Genomic DNA, 16452 nt, shown 5'->3' with positions numbered 1-16452 from the left:
CATATTTTAGAATTAGATTTTTGGAATGATATGTTCAGTATAGGGTGGTCCAGATCAAATTATGCAATTTCATTATGCTATAACTTATTAGGTATATTACGTAGAAAATCAACCAAAAAATCCTGGAACATCGAGAAGTGTGCAAACTGATGACATGAAGACTCGTCTTCGCGCCAAACTGGAATATTCCCTGCATAAATCAAAGTCATCCAGATGATCTGGATCTGCATAATTAGATCTGGACCACCCTGTACTTTCTAGAATGGTCAGAAAATTGATTGTGGTTTGTTTAAATTTCATTGTTTATAAATATAAAATCAATAGATAATACAGTTCATATTTCTTACTTATATATTTCTAAATAAGGTGGATTAAAAATATCTTATAAGTGATGGAAAAAGTAGCATGAATTCAAAAAAAATACAGATTATGGAAGGTCTTTACAGTGAATAAAATAATCACTATTGTAATACCTTATTTTGAAAAGTAATGAAACAAAGGTTTACAAACAAAATTATTACTGTGTCAACTTATTTTAAAACATTGCAACAATAATGAGTACAATTGAGTCATTAATCAACTACAGGGCAAAGGAGCAGAGGAGGTGGTGGAAACTGAAGAGGGGAAAATAATATCATACTACAAAAAAAAAAAAAAACACAAAGCATCCTGTTTCCATTTAAGTGTAAAAAATTGTAAATTATAACGTAATAAAAGGTACGATTCCTGCAGTTGCACAAGGCAATTCTTTTACGTGAACACAAAAGCATTCCCAGACATGAACTTTGCCATTTATCTTTTTGACATAATTATGATACGGTACTGTAGTAGAGTATTACTACTGTGATCCATTTTTATGTGTTGTTTTTACTCAGTTTTTATCATGAATTATTGTTCCTTCTGGAGCAAATTGTCTACTTGAACTGCTACATTTTCTGAACTTGGGTACCAAATTAGCATTGAAATATTGATTCTTGTGACATCCCTACTAAATACTGCTTTCTGCTAATGAGGCTGCCAGCACAAATAAATGTAAATGTAAGCGGTATACATGTATTGTATTGTTTTACTATTTGAAACTCATTAAATTTAAATTCTGTTAAAAAACACATACCTTACAAACTGATTACTGGATCAAAGAAAACTTTGATAACTAATGACTATAATTTATAACAAAAAAAAAAATCAAAGATTATCCTTTTTCAGCATTAAGAAAAGGTCAAAATCAAAATAAAAACTTTTTTACCTCTGTCTCTGTTTTCTCTCCTGTCTCGTTCTGCATGCCCACCTCTTCTATCAAAAGATGAGTCCCTGGTTTGTTCTCTCCTATCACCTTCATATCGATCTCTCTCTGTGTGGCTGCTACGAGAATCCCAATTTTCATGATAGCTTGTATTATTGCTATGGCTCTCAAACTGACTTCCTCTGGCTGCTCGACTTCCTGAAAATATATGGAAACAATAATATTAAATCTCAAAAATTCAAGCTTTGGTTAAATACTCTCATAGATGTAGTTTCAAGGCATGAAAGCAATGCAAATACTCTAAAATGGATCGTCAGTTTACCTTTTTAAATTAAAGAGGGGGGACTGTATGGTTGTCAATTTCAAGAGTATTAAAATATTTTCACAAACAGAATGTCATCACCAAGATGCACTCAATGAAAATTCAAGACTACCTTCTATAGTCGCATATAGAGCATTTGCCTGACTTAACATTAATTGAAATCTTAAATATTAATGGATTATTTTATTACCAACATCTAAAAGTGTTTTCTGCTGTATAATATATCCACATTTTTCCAACAGAATTTGATTTTTTGTGATTTTGTTTTTTTTAATTAAACCATGAAAATGAACACAAATATTAAAAGGTCAGGAAAAAATCTATATACCCTATACAGAGCCCTGTATCTCTTTCACTCCCTGATCCCCAAGGCCCCAAAAAAGCCTAGAAGTGGAGTCAAAATTATCAAAATACATAGATGATGGGGAAAAAATAATCAGATAAAAATAGCATCAAGCACACCACCAAATTAACTAATTAAGTGTGCTGTAACGGAGATGTCAAGGGACACAAAATAATAAAGAACGGTCATTGTTGAAACTACGGTAAACCTATTGATAGAAGAAACTCTGGAGATATCAATTGAGAGGCAAAAAATTATTTAGCTGCTCCAGTGCCAAGATAAGACTAGTTCACATTGGTGAGCTGTGAAAGAAAACTTTGAAATATCCAACAGAATCAGAGTTTGAGAATTACGACTGATATTTTTACAGGAATAAATGAAGAGAGAAACAGGCTCATCTGTAACCTGAAAGAAAAGACAGGAGGCAGTGCCAGGACATATGGAAGAAGATGTAGGGTAAATCAAGGGAACATAAGTAATAAAGTGGATCAGAAGAGAGATCTATGAGAAAACATTTATGTGGAGTAGGAAACAGTCTATGAATTATTTTGAGTTGTTAGAACTGGTAGTTAGGTTTTTTGAAACAAAATCTGACATTATTAGAAGTATTTTGCTAAAAGAGAGGAGAATTCATTGGATCAAGCTCAGAGAATAGCTTAATGGAGATTAAGCATACATATACACACACACACACACACATATATATATATATATATATATATATATATATATATATATATATATATATATATATATATATATATATATATATATATATATATATATATATAATATACATATATATATATAAAATATAATATATATATACACACATATACATATATACACACATAACTTTTTCCACATTGTTATTTTACAGCCGTATTCCAAAATGGATAACATTCATTTTTTTTCTCAGAATTCTACACACAACACCCCATAATGACAACATGAAAAAAAGTTTACTTGAGATTTTTGCAAATTTATTAAAAATAAAATAATTGAGAAACCACATGTACATCCTGTTTCCCCTGATCATTCTTGAGATGTTTCTGCAGATTAATTGGAGTCCACCTGTGGTAAATTCAGTTGATTGGACATGATTTGGAAAGGCACACACCTGTCTATATAAGGTCCCACAGTTGACAGTTCATGTCAGAGCACAAACCAAGCATGAAGTCAAAGGAATTGTCTGTAGACCTCCGAAACAGGATTGTCTCAAGGCACAAATCTGGGGAAGGTTACAGAAAATTCTGCTGCTTTGAAGGTCCCAATGAGCACAGTGGCCTCCATCATCCGTAAGTGGAAAAAGTTTGAAACCACCAGGACTCTTCCTAGAGCTGGCCGTCCTTCTAAACTGAGAGATCAGGGGAGAAGGGCTTTAGTCAGGGAGGTGACCAAGAACCCGATGTTTACTCTGTCAGAGCTCCAGAGGTCCTCTGTGGAGAGAGGAGAACCTTTTAGAAAGACAACCATCTCTGCAACAATCCACCAATCAGGCCTGTATGGTAGAGTGGCCAGACGGAAGCCACTCCTTAGTAAAAGGCACATGGCAACCTAACTGGCGTTTGCCAAAAGGCACTTGAGACAAAATTCTCTGGTATGATGAGACAAAGACTGAACTCTTTGGTGTGAATGCCAGTTGTCACGTTTGGAGGAAACCAGGCACCGCTCATCACCAGGCCAATACCAATCCTTACAGTGAAGCATGGTGACGGCAGCATCATGGTGATGGGATGTTATCCCATCAACAGGGACAGAGGAAGTGGTCAAGATTGAATGAAAGATGGATGGCACTAAATACAGGGCAATTCTTGAGGAAAACCTGTACCTGTTGCCAAAGATCTGAGACTAGGTTTCCCCTACCAGCAGGACAATGACCCTAAAAATACTGCTAAAGCTACACTAGAGTGGTTTAAAGGGAAATGTCTTGGAGTAGCCTATTCAAAGCCCGGCTTGAAGACTGCTGTACACCAATGCAACCCATGTATCTTGAAGGAGCTAGAGAAGTATTTACATGAGGAATGGGCAAAAATCCAAGTGGCTAAATATTCTAAGCCAGAGGTACTTTTAAAATGACCAGGTCGAAATGATCTACCTACATTAAAAATTATATATATATCTCAAAATACCCGTGCTTTGCAGCGGCGAAGTACTGCCTTAAAATTTTAAAATTAAAACTTTTAAAAAAATGAGGAAAAATATACCAATAATTATTTGTTAAGGATCTCTTTGTATAGCACATTGTCAGTTCAGCCCTCTGGTTGTAATATGACCAAACTGTACGCTGAGCGTTCTCTTGATCATGCAATGTACAGTTGGCCATGTGAAAATTAATATTGTCTGAAATCTCACAGCTTGGATTGCTGCTGTCATAATCGCTTTGAGTTTTATGGTTTGTTTCAATTATGTTAATTAATCTAAGATGTTTAAAAGGCATTGGCGGTTGTTGAAAGGTGTAAAATATTTGGCCATTTTGGTACATTTGAAAGCAACAACCGAACAATTCAGCGGCAGCCATCAACTCACATGCAGAACCATAGGTGAAGGGCTTAAACATTTCACTCTTCTAGTGCTCGTGTGTATTATAATTATCTCTTGTACCGTCATCAGTCCAAACCTTGAACCTGTCCCAGTCATTCAATACATAAGACACAATGTTCCTCTGGATATCAAGAGTGATCCTGATATGGCCGTGCGATATGTAACAAAGAGAATGGAAAAGGCAGGCGGCATCTCTGGCAAAGCAAGGAAGGGAATGAAGAGACGGGAGCAATGGACGGCCTTATATAGGCAGGCAGGCAGGCAGCCAACAACGTGGGAGGTGTTGGGATGGGGGACCCAATGCCGCCTCACACGGCAACCGAGCTGCAGGCTATGGACGTATATATGTGTGTAAGTAGGATTCAGTTAGCGTTGGGAATCCACATACCAAATTTCTTGAAGATGGGCCCATAAGTAACAAAGACCATTGGAAAGTTCAATATGGTGGATGACAATGGCGTCATACCACTGAAATAAGTACGTACATCGGTTTTGGTTAGCGCTGGGAAGCCACCTACCAAATTTCGTGAAGATGGAGCAATAAATAAGAAAGTTCAACATGGCGTACGTTGTTGACCGTTATGCGTAGAATTTCAAAATGAAACCTGCTTAACTTTTTTAAGTAAGCTGTAAGGAATGAGCCTGCCAAATTTCAGCCTTCAACCTACACGGGAAGGTGGAGAATTAGTGACGTTGGAAAGTACAATATGGCGGCCGACGGTGATGTCATACCACCAAAATAAGTACATACATCAGTTTTGGTTAGCGCTGGGAAGCCGCCTACCAAATTTCGTGAAGATGGAGCAATAAATAAGAAAGTTCAACATGGCGTACGTTGTTGACCGTTATGCGTAGAATTTTATAATGAAACCTGATTAACTTTTTTAAGAAAGCTGTAAGGAATGAGCCTGCCAAACTTCAGCCTTCGACGTACACGGGAAGTGGGAGAATTAGTGATGAGTGAGCGAGTGCGTCAGTGAGGGCTTTGCCTTTTATTAGTATAGATATAGATATAGATATATATATATATATAGATATATATATATATATACTGTATATATAGACTACAAAATATACACATATACACATACATATACATAGACACATACATACATACACACACATATATACACATATATACATATATACACACAAATATATATATATATATATATATACATACACACACACATATATAAACATATATATACATATACATACATATCTACATATATACACACACAGCTATTTCAGTATCAGTGCAATACGCTGTTTGTTAAAACGGATAACTCCCGCTCTTACGTGCAAGTCTGCGTGGATATTATGAACTATCTATTTGTTCAAGTTCTATTTAAATTTTAAATAGAAGGAATTTTTATTTAGTCGACAGAAATATCTTTGGTAGGAATGGTAAAACAGACAGGAATATTATTCTGAATAAATCAACTCAAACCTTAAACAACTTAATAATATTTTGCTCTCCATAAAAATATATCCTGTCTAAATTATACAAGTTAGAAATAAAGTAAACGTTAAAAGAACAAACATTCAAATTTCTTTACTCTTATGTAATTTTATATAAAAATAAACTTAGATTTTAAATATCCCAAAAGATTTTGCTCTCCATAAAAATATATCCTGTCAAAATTATACAAATTCAAATATGAACATGCTGCATAACAAAACCTGGAAATATAAATAAAATGTGTTCCTTTCAGCAATAACAAATCAAATCATTCAGTTGTCTTTGCTCATATGTCATTTTAGAGCTGGACGCCTGGCATCTTTTTGGCACAGGTTCGTTTCTGTTTGGTGTGAGGTTCTGTGTTGTGGAGATTCTCAGGATGGATTGCAGGTGCTCATCAGTGAGGCGACTCCTGTGTGCTGTTTTGTTAGTCTTTATCACTGAGAAGAGCTTCTCACACAGATATGTGCTACCAAACATGCACAAGGTTCGAGCCGCATGTAGACAGACTTTTTTTGTTCTTCAAAGTCACCAAAGCGCCGTGCAAACTCAGTGCGCTCAGTTTATCAGCAAAGTGCGTTTTGGGAACACCGTAGTGACGACTTGGTTTAACATTACTTGGCAACAGGGAAAGTGGGGCAAGTTGCATTTGTGTCTCCCATAAAAGCAGCTTCACTTGAAATCACTTTGTGATTGTGCACGGGTAAAAACGTCCCTGAAGTGTCAGATTCTTATTTAATTCTTCTGCTTTCTGTATCTTCTGCATTGCATTCAGGTCTTTCAGGTTACCCTGATGTTTTGTCTCATAGTGCCGTCTTAGATTAAATTCTGTAATTACAGCCACATTAGCTCCACAAATGAGACACACGGGTTCAGTAAACATATACTCAGCCTCCCATCGGTTTTAAAGGCTCTATTTTCAGAATCAACTTTTCTCTTCAGCATCGTGTGAGCTAGCTTGCAATAACTTGCAGCATCATAAGCTAGACTTGATTAACGCGTAAGTGTTAGCAAGGCAGCTGAAGCGCTGCATTATGGGATCTGTAGTTTATTGTGTTACCAGCGCTTCATATACCCGGCCATTAATAACAATAATACAGTATATAAAATGATCTCGGGGCGGATATAATTACACCCGGCCGGATGTGGCCCGGCCCTTGAGTTTGACACATATGGACTAAATAGAACTTGAAAAGATATATTTTTCAAATGTGATCGCAATTCAGATAGAGTTGACGCACTACAGCCTGCATGCCTCAATAAGTCATCCTCCCTCGCTCTTACTTTTTACCGCTCATCTAATGAATACACTGAGTATGGCTTTACCAAAACAATCATTGATGGCTAATAAAGTATCCATTATTCGAGTATGTAGATCGGGATATATATATACATATATATATACCCGCGCAGCATGAGAAGTAGTGTGTTAAAAAGCTACTAAAAAGAAAAGGGAACATTTTAAAAATAACGTAACATGACTGTCAATATACAGTATTTGTTTTGTGAGTGTTACTGAGTGTTGCTGTCATCAAGGATTTGATTATCATTATTTCTTTCAATCAGGTTCGTATTTGTAGGATGTGTTGTGTTCAAGTTACATTCCGTGTTTGTCAATCGCTGTAAAGATGACAGGTTTCATTCATCGATTCGTTTCTTACTGCATCAATAAACAGCTCGTCTTCTTCTTTATCTGAGACCTGACACACTGCATGCAGGGTTTTTTACACTGTCTTCCTTTAGCGGACATTGACTTTTTCCACGTGTGCTTTGTTTCCGCAGTAGCTGGATTTATGAATATGCTTATATGTATCAGACGCTTCATATTTTTGCTGCCTTTTCAATTGTGTAATTCGGTTTTGTTCAGCCTTTTGGAACTGTTGCTTTTATCTGTGCACGCGCCAGTTCACGTGAGCCGGTGTACATGCATCGAAGGTTCCCAGCTGTGCTGGTGCCATCTCGCTATGTCCATGGCTGTATTTAATGTTACCTTAGTCCTGGCACTTAAAACTTTCTCTCGCAGTTTCGCTGAGTTTGTGCCAAACACCACCCTGACCATCTCATCTTCCTCTGCATAAGCACAGTCCTTCACCCGTGAATATTTAGTGGAGTTTGCTATTGGATTGCCGCTGACGGACGGCCTTATATGGGCAGGCACTAAATTACAAACGCCAGCGCAGCCTGTCTATGAACTTAATTTAAAGTGTAGGTTTACATCGTGCTTTGTTTCAAGTAGCAGAACTCATGAATATGGTTGTATATGTCACTCGCCGCTTCTTATTGTTTCGCTGCCTTCTCAATTATATAATGCATGTTTTCTTAGCGCTTTTGGAGGTCTTCCTGGTTTTCTATGTACTGCGTGATTACGTGGGAGGCGTGATGATGTCACACAAACTCCGCCCCGGCGTTCAAGCTCATCTCCATTACAGTAAATGGAGAAAAACAGCTTCCAGTTATGACCATTACGCGTAGAATTTCGAAATGAAACCTGCCCAACTTTTGTAAGGAAGCTGTAAGGAATGAACCTGCCAAATTTCAGCCTTCCACCCACACGGGAAGTTGGAGAATTAGTGATGAGTCAGTGAGGGCTTTGCCTTTTATTAGAATAGATTATATATATATATATATATATATATATATATATTATATTTATATACACAGTGGTGTGAAAAACTATTTGCCCCTTCCTGATTTCTTATTCTTTTGCATGTTTGTCACACAAAATGTTTCTGATCATCAAACACATTTAACCATTAGTCAAATATAACACAAGTAAACACAAAATGCAGTTTTTAAATGATGGTTATTATTATTTAGGGAGAAAAAAAAATCCAAACCTACATGGCCCTGTGTGAAAAAGTAATTGCCCCCTGAACCTAATAACTGGTTGGGCCACCCTTAGCAGCAATAACTGCAATCAAGCGTTTGCGATAACTTGCAATGAGTCTTTTACAGCTCTGGAGGAATTTTGGCCCACTCATCTTTGCAGAATTGTTGTAATTCAGCTTTATTTGAGGGTTTTCTAGCATAAACTGCCTTTTAAGGTCATGCCATAGCATCTCAATTGGATTCAGGTCAGGACTTTGACTAGGCCACTCCAAAGTCTTCATTTTGTTTTTCTTCAGCCATTCAGAGGTGGATTTGCTGGTGTGTTTTGGGTCATTGTCCTGTTGCAGCACTCAAGATCGCTTCAGCTTGAGTTGATGAACAGATGGCCGGATATTCTCCTTCAGGATTTTTTGGTAGACAGTAGAATTCATGGTTCCATCTATCACAGCAAGCCTTCCAGGTCCTGAAGCAGAAAACAACCCCAGACCATCACACTACCACCACCATATTTTACTGTTGGTATGATGTTCTTTTCTGAAATGCTGTGTTCCTTTTATGCCAGATTTAACGGGACATTTGCCTTCCAAAAAGTTCAACTTTTGTCTCATCAGTCCACAAGGTATTTTCCCAAAAGTATTGGCAATCATTGAGATGTTTCTTAGCAAAATTGAGACGAGCCCTAATGTTATTTTTTCTTAACAGTGGTTTGCGTCTTGGAAATCTGCCATGCAGGCCGTTTTTGCTCAGTCTCTTTCTTATGGTGGAGTCGTGAACACTGACCTTAATTGAGGCAAGTGAGGCCTGCAGTTCTTTAGACGTTGTCCTGGGGTCTTTTGTGACCTCTCGGATGAGTCGTCTCTGTGCTCTTGGGGTAATTTTGGTCGGCCGGCCACTCCTGGGAAGGTTCACCACTGTTCCATGTTTTTGCCATTTGTGGATAATGGCTCTCACTGTGGTTCACTGGAGTCCCAAAGCTTTAGAAATGGCTTTAAACTCTTTACCAGACTGATAGATCTTAATTACTTCTGTTCTCATTTGTTCCTGAATTTCTTTGGATCTTGGCATAATGTCTAGCTTTTGAGGTGCTTTTGGTCTACTTCTCTGTGTCAGGCAGCTCCTATTTAAGTGATTTCTTGATTGAAACAGGTGTGGCAGTAATCAGGCCTGGGGGTGGCTACGGAAATTGAACTCAGGTGTGATGCACCACAGTTAGGTTATTTTTAACAAGGGGCAATTACTTTTCACACAGGGCCATGTAGGTTTGGATTTTTTCTCCCTAAATAATAAAAACCATCATTTAAAAACTGCATTTTGTATTTACTTGTGTTATATTTGACTAATGGTTAAATGTGTTTAATGATCAGAAACATTTTGTGTGACAAACATGCAAAAGAATAAGAAATCAGGAAGGGGGCAAATAGTTTTTCACACCACTGTATATATATAGCATTCAAAGTCAGAAATCACAATCTGATTGTATGGTTGCTTACCTACCAGGTAACGCGTGTGGTTGGTCTGCAAGTCGGCAAACATCCGCCACGGGTGCCCTCTCAGTTTGCGAGAAGCAGATAATAGAATGTTACATAGTTAACTGTCAAATAATGCAAAGATTTCATGACACGTGTTTCACCCTATTTTGGGCTCATCAGGCATACACACTCTACAGCACCCCTTTTTGGGGATCGAACCTTGGACGTCAGACAAACACACTTCGATTGGGACAGTGTGAGAAAAAAAATACTCTTACAATTCCACATCCAGCCCACGCCCTCCCCAAACAATTTTTTCTTTAATCCCTTCTTTAGTCGATATAAAGTGAAAGGCTAACTAGATCACAGCCAAAGTTTTGCAGTAGCTTGCACGTTTTATCGTGAGTGTGGGATGACCAGTGTGTTAGAAGAGATCTAAGACTGGCAGCCCTGTATGTCAATCAAGTGGCAAATGCCATAGGGCGGATATATGATAGACTAACGTTTAAAAAAACTTTTTTTTTAATGCAACGCAATCTATCTGCACTACCTTTGCGATCTACCGGTCGATTGCGATTGACGCATTGGGCACCCCTGTTCTAAGCTAATAAGAGACATTCCTCAAGAAACTTGCACCTGTAATTATAGCAAAAAGTGGCTCTAGAAAGTACTGACTTTGGGGGGTGAATACCTATGCAGAGTCATAATTTATTTTTTGGTCTTAATTACTCTGTGTGTCATGATAAAAAAAGTGGTAGACATGCTGTGTAAATCAAATGGTGCTAATCCCACAAAAGTCCACTTTAATTCCAATTAAACAAGACAAACACAGAAAAGTGGTGAATACTTTTAGAAGGCACTGTACATCAAAAGCAACAAAGTCCTCTGAGGTTTTAGCCTCTTTAAACACAGAAAAAGGAAGCTGATAGAACCAAATGATGTTACTTATGTACATTATGCAATTTGTGTTAGGACCCAACTATATATGAAAGGACTGATCTGAGCTACTTCTGTCTAGGAGCTTTAGTTCATGTAAATAATACAAATTCTGATTTCTTTGTTTTAATACAAAGAATCAGACAGTGGTGTTCTTTGTCACTGATTTAATTAGCCATTACCATCTAACCTCACCTCTCTTAGAATAAAAGCATATTACTTTCTGTCAATCATCCCTGATATTAAATTACAACTTAGAATTTTTCTTTAACTGTCTCACAACAGTTTAAATACTTCAGAATCATGAGTACTCAATGATTTAAAGTGCACTCCAATAATCAATTTACAGATTGTTCTTTAAACCTGGATGTAATTGTAGCCGAAATCACTGTTTAATGCAGTGAAGTCATGCAAAAAAAAAAAAAAATTCCTTCTCTGATTTAAAGGAAATTTTTAACTTTATGATGTGTTACAAAATCTTGGAAGGCAATACATCATAGGTAGTCTTTCTATTTCACATTTATCATTTTCTAACCAAAAGTTCTGGGTGGCAGCGATTCAGTATCTATTCCAGTGGTATTAAGCACAAGGCAAGAACCAACCCTGGACAGGCACACTTGCACACATATCCATAATCTCTCAAATCAGCGTCGCTTTAGAGCTGCCAGTTAAAGTAACCAGCACCACCTCTAAATGTGAGAAAAAATGCCCCCACAGAAAAGGGAGATCATGCAAATTGCACATAGGCAGTGCCCAGTCTGTAAATCAAACATAAGATCCTATATATGTTACATCATAACACAAACCCTTAGCCATTATCAAATCTACTTAATGCATAGTATTAATATGATGTACCAGTTATGTAACTGGAATAAGGTAGGAGTTAAGCTAGCATCACTTAGTAAGAGTGAAGTATGGGAGACTATAAAAATGGGACTTTTGTTTCTTTCATTTTTACCAAATAGGCTCCTTAAACCACTCTACTGCATACAGAATCATTTGAAGTGAATGATATGAATGGTATGCACATGAACCTAATAAGGCATATCTGCAGCTACAGTTTCAAGGGAGATAATGTAAATTGCAAAAAGATAAGTGATCGGTGAAAGGTTTGAGGAGTTTAGGAATTTTACATGTTAAAAAAAATAACTGTAGAAAACTGCAAGTAAAAAAAAAACAAAGTATCATTAGAATCTGAAAAAAAAACCTCCAAAAAACCAGTAGTGATAGATATGTTGTTTTTTTAATATGTGTTCAAACATAAATAATGTACTTTGTGTTTCTAACCACTCACTGGTTTTTAACACTGAAATCACACTTTGTTCAAACAAGTTATAGAATGATTTAAAAAATAAATGGTTAGTTAACAATGTTTTGTATTCAGCAAAAGAAAATCAAAGAAATCCAGTTTGAAAACCAGAAATGTATTACCTTAAAAACTATACCCTGCATTTTCTCTTACATTCTGAGCTACTATAGTATCTACAGATGTTTAATCAGTTTTGCTTACTTTTTATATATTTTACCCTCAAAAGAGAGATTTTTAAAAGTCATGTATTATCACAATAAGATTTCATAAAATGTACCTTTTTCACTTGGTTCAGCACCTCGTCCTCTTCCTCTTCCAGTTCTTTCACTTCTTGAATCATTTCGTGTTTCACTCCTGGCCTCACTTCTTGCATCTGAGCGACTACCTTCTTCTCTCGTATGAATCCTCCCATAACTCCTCTCTTCTTCTTCTTTTCTGTGCATCTCTCCTCTCTCTCTGTCTCGTTCCCGCTCTCTTTCTCTGTATTCATGTGTTTCACGACTGGAGCGCACTTCTGTTCTTGACTCACGAGTGTCTTTGTCTCTGTGATCACGAGAATCCCTAGTATCCCGAGGTTCACGTGTCTCTCTGGTTTCCCGAATATCTCTTCGGTCTCGTGTCTCCCGCCTTTCTCTTGTATCTCTATCTTCCCGTGTTTCCCGTGAAGTACTCTGTTCAGGTTCGTAATCTCTATCATCTCTGTTCTCTTTTTCCCGTTTCAGTCTGCCTTCTTGAAAAAAAGACAAACATACTTTATTCTAACAGTTATTCTGGAGTAAGTAGAACATTAATCCTAAGTAAGCCTAAAGAATCGAGTCCTGATAATGCACTATTAAGAATCACGGTAGGGCAATTTATAAAATATGACGAGTTCTATGCTGTTTTTCCTGTAAATCAAGTTCAGGTCTTCACTTGCATTAAGAAAAAATGTCTTGTTAACAAGATGCACTCTGTAATTAAGTAAAATACAATACTATAGCACATATCTATAAATTCAATTTTATGGCATGAAAAAAATGAGATTTATCAAATATGACCTTTTACAATAGAACAGCAGTAGTTATCACAAAACAAAGTACTCATTATCAACTCAGACAATGAAATAGCTATAACGATTTAACTGTTTTTGTTCTGTAAGATAACCTAGCCCATTTGGAATGAACACAATATAGAAATTTTAATATGTACATTATTTCTACATGTGTCTGTCCAAAACAAAAAAATAAACTTAAACCACATATCTTGTTTAGAAACTAAGAGTAGAAAAACAATTATAGTTAAATTATAATAAATTCTGACTGGTACTAATTTCTGCCTACCCTGAATTGAACATGCACAATAGAAAATAAATTGATGAATCTAAGTTACCGAAAAACACTGAGATACACATGATAGCCATGCTAATTTTTGCTATGAGACAAAGTGTAAGTCAAACTGTAAGTTGTTTATAAGCAGTGACTTGAAAATGTCTGCCTGCAAACACTGGATTTCAAGATCTGTATTAAGTACAAAGCCTATAAAAAAAGTCAGTAGGTCAAAGGGAGAAAGGACTGCCCACTTTCAGATACAAACAAAAAAGTCAGTAACTTACAGTGCTTCCATGCACTAGTAGACTGTATCTTTCTAACTTATGTTTCTGCCGCAGCACAGCTGTGATACCATCCTACTCATGCAGTATTATCAAGCATATCATTTCCATACTTCAGAAAATGCAGGACTTTCTCAGTTTTTCTTTCATTTTGCCAACAACTGAAGCTCAATATATGTTTCCATTAATTTTTCACCAATGAAAGAAGAAAAAATATCTACAAATAAACACACACTTTTTCAGAGAAGAGAAGGGAAATGTAGGAAATCACCCATAGCTTGTGGAAGATTCTATAAGAGTGTAGAGATGCTACATTTTTGCAATTACGTCAATTTCACTCAACATCAATGCTATATAATGGATAGGTTTTGTCTTTTATGTGCTTTATTTTCACAGGCAGGATTTCAAGGTACAGATGGGGCTTGGACAGCATCTGGTTTAAAAATGTAAGGGTACAATCTCTACCATCTGTAGATGACAAAGTCCTTTTGGCCTTACCAGAATGAACAAAATGTGATGCAGTTGCAGTGTAGTAACTAGAATCTCCATATCCAAAGTCAGAGTCCACTGCCATAAAAAAAAGAAACTGGCTTGTTCTTACAAGTAAGTGGTCAAAAGGAGGACTTCAGATATCTTGGGATCATGTTGAAGAGTGAACACAGAGGTAACTGTGAGATAGACTGAATCACAGCAGTTGTAGTGGTCTGTAGGATTAAAGAGGAAGTTTTGGACAAAGGTTTTGGTTAACCGGTCAATCCTGACATAAGATCAGAAGAATGAGATGAGTATAAGTGAAACACCGTCACTGCCTAAGATTGTTAGGTTTATTCTCCAATAAAGGATAAGGAGCTCTGAAATACAGGAAGGTCAAATACTGCAACTGTTACGTCTCAAGATAAAGAGGAGTGAGCCAAGGTGGCTTGGGCATCAAAGAAGGATGCCCCGAGCATAGCCCACTAACAGAAAACCTAATGGGATGGAGAGCAGAGTGGAGGGATTACCTGTCTCACCTGGTATGGAAGCATTTGGCAAAAGCTCATGATATGTTGGAAAAAGTTGTTGAGTGCAGGATGGTATTGTCTGTCTAGCTTGTCTTGCAACCATGATTTCTGCCAGGAAAAGTGAACTGAGATTTGTAAAACCACCAATCAGAAATCAATAGAATTTAATACCAAATAGTATACCAAAATTATCTAGTAAATAAGCAGAAGTAAATCAAGAGACAAATGAATGCAAGTTAAACACCTTGAGAGATCAAAAATGATCAATCTGGTTCTTAATTCCACAAGCATAAGCAGATATATAAAAAAGAATGGCAAACAAAAATCGAACAAATGGCCACAAGCATCCAGCATAGCCACTTGCACAAGACATAATAAAAACCATTTGTAAGCCATATAAAAGGAAAACAAAGTAGGAAGATGAAGGTGAAACAGTAACATGGGTCTCTCACATAAGGCAAACAAGAATGCCTAAAACAAAGATGCGAGGTTTCTAAATCAGGGGTTTCTAAACTGGGTGTGTTCTTAAAATAAATAAATATGATGCCAGATTTTAAAGATTATCTGTAATTTATGTTATGTAACTTTTTAGCAACTAATTCAAAATGTTATTCAAGTGTTGGCTTAAAGTAGTCCTATATCAATGTAGTTATTGCTAATGGGTTCACAACAGGCAATCAGTTCTCAGGTAAAACATGGGGGAATACACACCCACACACAAAAAAAACTGTGGAAAAAGTCTACCTTAAAAAAAAAAAAAAAAAAAAAAACAACATATCAGCTGAACCCGTGTCTCTGTTCTTGGCTTTGCTTCAGTTCCACCGTTCCACTCCATCTTTCAGTGCTCCTGTTGAAAGCCACTCCCACCTCACCTCAATCTCTTCTTCCATGTTCACCACCTGATTTCAAAGTCTAACCCCACCCTCTTGTGCCCTACTTCTTTAAGTCATTCTATGCATCAGACTGAAAACTGAGACTTCCCGGAAACCACATGTTAAAACCAAGAGAATTTACCAATAAAAAGCATCTTAACAGATGCTCTCTTTCTCACCGATTCCATTCCCCAACAAGTTTGTACCATCTCCTTCTCTCTGATCCAATCCAAAGTTACAAGATTTTTGTTTGAGGTAAACATTTTTAACAGATCAGACTATTACTTTTATAACAATTGTTGTCAGACTAATGTAGAATACACTATATATATATATATATATATATATATATATCTAGCTATATATATATATATATATATATATATCTATATATATCTATATACATATATATATACATATACACATACAGTGCTCAGCATAAATGAGGACACCCCACTACATTTGTCAGAAAACCTTTAGTTTCCTTTCAGTATCAACATTTTCTATGAGATACTGTACTACAAAATACTC

The 16452-nt window shown here is 36.6% G+C and overlaps 1 protein-coding gene across 4 annotated transcripts in view; it reads right to left on the bottom strand.

Annotated features, from left to right (window-relative positions):
• zc3h13 (zinc finger CCCH-type containing 13) overlaps positions 1 to 16452 on the bottom strand; it is a 121260-nt gene that overhangs the window by 28596 nt on the left and 76212 nt on the right. For all 4 annotated transcript variants that reach the window (XM_039745261.1, XM_039745260.1, XM_039745263.1 and 1 more), the window contains exons 12-13: positions 12738 to 13190; positions 1247 to 1441 (exon numbers count right to left, since the gene is read on the bottom strand). In XM_039745261.1, the coding sequence (XP_039601195.1) occupies positions 1247 to 1441; positions 12738 to 13190 (648 nt within the window). The remainder of the gene's footprint in view (positions 1 to 1246; positions 1442 to 12737; positions 13191 to 16452) is intronic.

Source organism: Polypterus senegalus, chromosome 2 (genome assembly GCF_016835505.1).
Source record: "Polypterus senegalus isolate Bchr_013 chromosome 2, ASM1683550v1, whole genome shotgun sequence".
Classification (NCBI taxonomy): domain Eukaryota; kingdom Metazoa; phylum Chordata; class Cladistia; order Polypteriformes; family Polypteridae; genus Polypterus; species Polypterus senegalus.
The sequence above is the reverse complement of the archived record's forward strand: the minus strand, read 5'-3'. Positions and strand labels throughout refer to the sequence as shown.